General features: G+C 38.3%; 1 protein-coding gene across 1 annotated transcript in view; it reads right to left on the minus strand.

Moving 5' to 3' along the window:
* Nucleotides 1–2,452: 2,452 nt before the first annotated feature.
* Nucleotides 2,453–4,900, minus strand: part of LOC118338454 (leucine-rich repeat serine/threonine-protein kinase 2-like) — a 51,719-nt gene continuing 49,271 nt past the window's right edge. Inside the window, exons 3-5 of the mRNA XM_035675755.1 lie at nt 4,146–4,372; nt 3,183–3,251; nt 2,453–3,076 (exon numbers count right to left, since the gene is read on the minus strand). Coding sequence (XP_035531648.1) covers nt 2,952–3,076; nt 3,183–3,251; nt 4,146–4,372 — 421 coding nt within the window. The 3' untranslated portion in view covers nt 2,453–2,951. The remainder of the gene's footprint in view (nt 3,077–3,182; nt 3,252–4,145; nt 4,373–4,900) is intronic.

Below are 4,900 nucleotides of genomic sequence, written 5' to 3' on the forward strand. Positions count from 1 at the left end.
ATTAAGGTTCCATTCCATTCAGGTCAAATAGAGTCAGGTTGCTGCTATTGGTGAGAAATATACATAAATACCGTACGGTATGAGTGATGAATTGACCATGTCTGGAGCTTTTAGGCTGAAAAAGTATCATTTCAAATTAGTTTGAGTTAGTGGCCTTGTGCTTTCCCAGCTATTATTCTTCCCTTTTTTCCGTTTCTTTCCTTCTTTTATGGTCAAAACAGCAAATGCTTTGAGTCAGACAGCTCCATGTTTTTGTATAATTTTGAAAGGATTTTTTTCTATTGAAGCAATCTACAAAAAACAACTTCATTTACAATGCTGCAGCTGCTGCACACTATTTCTTTGATAAACACTATTTATTTTCAGACCATTAGCAACCTTGACATTCACTTTGCTGTCTTCACCAGGCAAACAGTGGTGGCTCTTTAAAAAAAAGGGGAGCAACTGCTTATGTCTCTTTGTAAAATACAGGGGCTGAGATTTCCAGTTCTGTCACTGACATCTGACTTGTCAAACAAAACTCCATTGCAGCCCTGAATTTTTAATTTATTTTTTTGATTTTTTTCCACCTGCAAGCGACAACAATGCACTTACATCTTTTGCTTTTCATCTTAACCCCTCCCACACACTTGCAGTTCTCTTGTTGTCTTCCTCTGTCGCAGTTAAAATATCACCCTCAGGTCTCACCTTTCAAATGTTGAGAAAATGCTCACAACCTTGACAGAAGCTCTAAACATTTTGCACCCTCCTTTAAATATGAGGCTTTGTGTGAGAGAGAAATCTTGGAGGCTGCCGTCACAGAGCCGGAGGGGAAACATGCAAACCTTGATTAACTTGTGTACTGCTGTTTTTTTCTCCCTGGGAAAGCACTAACTCTGCTGGCTCACTGTAGATTTCTATACATAGCATCTCATATGCTTTGTTTTATTTGTTTTTGTATTTTAAGAATTACTGTCACAGAAATTCATGAGAGAAGACTTTGTGAAATGAAAAAGGGGAAGGTGAGAATGAATATGGCAACATTATTGAATATAACCATGATTGAAATCTTATCTGGTCCAATGTCATGAGAAAGTTTACAGTGTTTCTAATATACTGGCAGATAGATAATGGAATAGGATTTGAAAGGGGTTTCAAATGCAGTCCAGTGTACCACAGTCATTCACAGTCACTGTGATAGAATGCTATTGGTGAGAAAATACTGTATCCAATATGTTCACTCAGGCAACAGAGAGCATAAAATAAACCTTTATTCATTGAAGAGTGAACACAATGTCCACAGAGCTGCTAAGCTGTCCAGATAAAGAGGCATTATGTGTGTTTGAGCCTGCCAATGCAAGCTCTCGTGCATGCTTTTCGACTGTGTCTGTGTATGTGCTTGTGTTTGTGTATGTATGTATGTAGTGTTCTTGTAAAGAAAATGAGCAAATGGAGCATGAGCTGAATTTTTAGGACAGAGATTAAATGGAAATTACATTCCTCCAATATGATCTGGAAGTAGCTGAAATATGGTGTGTTCTATCATATAAAACATTAGCGGCTTCAGACAATTTAAACTGGCAATTAACAGTCAATTCAAGCAATTTTGTTTAGGTTGAAAACTGAAACTTCCCTCGCAGAATATAAATTGTTAACAAGTTGGAAATAAACCCGGAATTGAAGGGATATGTAACTGACTTTCCACAAAGCTCCTCAGGGTTTCTCTCTACAATATTCCATGTTCCTAGTTGTGCCTTATGGATGTATTATTTACATAAGTTTGTGCATATTAATATACTGACTTTTAGACCCCAGTGTGGGTCCCTTACCAAAAAAAACTGAAACCTAAAATTCTCATAAATCGACTGGTCGTGTTTTTTGTTAGACCCTTTATTCCTGGTAAATGTGATTACAATCATATCATAATACAGACTTTCTGTCATAAACTGAAACCATGACTACCAGTGGTGGAAGGAGTATTCAGATCCTTTACTTTTGAAAAAGTTCTAATACCACACTGTGAAAATACTCCACTGCAAGTAAGATTCCTGCATTCAAAACCTTATTTAAGTAACATGAAATATCAATAGTAAAAGTACTCATATTGCAGTAAAATGGTCCCTGTTTTGCATTAGTATTACGAAGAAGATATATACTTTATTAATCCCCTTTTCATTAATTAATTCATTTAATTCATAAATTCCCTCTTTTCACTCTTTTTTATTCTTACACACACACAGGCTGAAATACACACTTCATGCACTTGTGGACATGCAACAGGGAGAGAGATGGTGGAGTGATGGGCTCGCCACATTAGCGGCGCCCATGAGCAGTTTCTTGGGGTTAGGCTGCCTTGCTCAAGGGCACCTCGGCAGTGCACAGGAGGTGGAACCGGCGACCCTGCGGTTCCCAAGACAAGTCCCTACACACTGAGCTACTGCCACCATTACTACTATTAAGTATTAACTACTACTACTAAACCTAGGGCTGGGCAATATGATTGAAATCATTATCATGAGAATATTACAAATAATTTTAGATATTGAAATGTACCACAATATGGTAAATGTATGCAAAAATCACTCATCCAATAATCATAATGATGTTCAGAACAATAAAATATGTTTTGATATACATTATGTAAATATATATGAACTGTTTCTGTTATTAAGACGACTGCAACTTCTGCCTGTATTTCTGGTGATTTTCTGTAAAATTACATAGTCATTAACAAATAAGAAAAAATCGAATTTAAAGTTAGAAAAAAAACATTTGTATGTAGTATATCAGGTCTGTGTGGGTTTGGTTTGATCAGATTTGACTGACATACAATCCACCAACAGACATCACAGTTTGACTGTAAGATCACAAAATCCCGATCGGAACAAAACGGTTAGAGCCAAATCAGTATTCCTAACTAAATTGAAAGGTAGGTTGTAAAATGAATAAAATATACATACAGACTTGTGGGCTTAGTCATGATGAAGCTGCTCTCTCATTTTGGCTGCAATCTGCTCTCTTTTCTCGCAGTGTTTGTTCAGGTCTTTAACCTCCATCGGCAGCGTGCTGTTCCACACCATCAGCACCGACTCCTCGTCTGAGAGCAGAAACAAACTCACACTTCAGACCTAAGTAGAGAAACTCACATAGCAAGACAACTGTTTTCATAAAGTGTGGGACAAACAATGAACCATCAGACTCACCTGACTGATTTTTGTCCAGCGGGAGTCTTCTGCCCAAAACCAGCACCACGTTCTTCCAGTTTAGTGATTCTATTCATTAAAAAATGATCAGTAATTACTCAACAAGACACAGATAGTTAACAGTAAGGCTAGTTTAGACGGAGCAGTTCAACAAAAAAATGTATAACAAGAAAGAACGGGGGGAAGGAAGACATATTGATGTAGAAAAAGAATGAATGATTCAATATGCAGGCAAACTGTGAGCAGCCTTCTGGGTTGTTTCACACATTTCTTCACACAACTGCCCAGACAGACGATGAATCACTATGAAACGAGCAAAGATATACCCAGCTGTAGTATCATGTGTCTTCTTTTACTGATTCTGCTTCCTTCCTTTTTGTTTTCATACATCCCCCTACTCACTAAGCGTTTGCGCTGCTGCACTATGTAGGCGTTTAATTAACTCTGGGCTCAAATGTTTGAAGAGAAGAAACAAGTGAGTGTGTGCAAGAAACTTCTGTTCCGCAGAGTGGAGGTTATCAAGGGGCACCTGAGCTGTGATGATCACCATCTTATATAAACTGTTATGCTAATTAGCTCAATCTTAAGGGTAAGGATTGTATCTATTAGCAAAATGCTTCCATATTAATGTGTTATATAACAGGTGTCAGTGTGAACTCCTTACCCCAAGAGGGTGCTGCTATAGTTTCAACAAATACTTTTTTCCTTTTTAATATGCAAATTAAGGCAACATGGTGCTCCAAATTCCAATGAGATCATATAGCATATATGGGCTGCCTGTGGTGTAATTACACAATGAAGTTTCTGGCACAATAAATGTACGGCAGTTTGTGTTATCACGCCAAGAATGTATCCAGAAACAGACACTACGACAACATACTGGCTGCACACGTGGTACCATGCTGCCACGACATCAAAATAAAACCAATTAAACGAATAAATAAATACAAGTCAAGCACCCACCTATGAGTGCAGAGCCAATGCTGCGGATGGAATTGCAGCGCGGGCCAATGACCTGCAGCGGCTGGTGTTTGGAGAGCTCCAGCAGCAGCAGGTGGCCCCCTCTGGTGCCGATCCAGAGAGTTGCAGCACTCTGCACCAGCAGGGCTTTCACTCTGGCCCAGGAGGGCGCCACCTCAGTGGGCAGCTCCACTTCGCTGCCCTGCCTCCCTCTGCAGCCAGAGTCGTGTCTGCAGGGAGAGGAGTCATTAACATACAGCTGCAGTCTCATAAAAAAAAAAAACACCTGAATCTCCAACATGTTGGATTCTGGTAGGCTCAAATCAAAGGCACAAAAGTATGTTGCTAGGCACCAAGATCCTTCTTTTTAAGTCTTCACTGATGTGTGCATGTTGTTTCTGCACTATTCAAATCACGTATTAGACATAACAGCGTGTGGATAAGATATTTTACTTAAATAAAATCATACATCAGCAAAAAATTACTCACTGCATTCGAAATCTTACTTAAGTATAAGTATTATCAGCAACATGTATTTAAAGTATCAAAAGTAAAAATGATTCATTAGGCTCCTGCAAGTGTGACATTTTATTATTGGATTATTATTACAAAAGCAGCTTTTTGTGTTGTAGCTTGTCAAAATTAAGCTAATTTTTACCTACTTTTGAGAATGTTTGCTAATTCAATATATACCAATCTATAATTAATGTTGCACCATATTTTATACAATTATATATGTGGGCGTGTGTGTGTGTGTG

Source organism: Morone saxatilis, unplaced genomic scaffold (genome assembly GCF_004916995.1).
Source record: "Morone saxatilis isolate NCDOM2014 unplaced genomic scaffold, NCSU_SB_2.0 Contig4, whole genome shotgun sequence".
Classification (NCBI taxonomy): Eukaryota; Metazoa; Chordata; class Actinopteri; family Moronidae; genus Morone; species Morone saxatilis.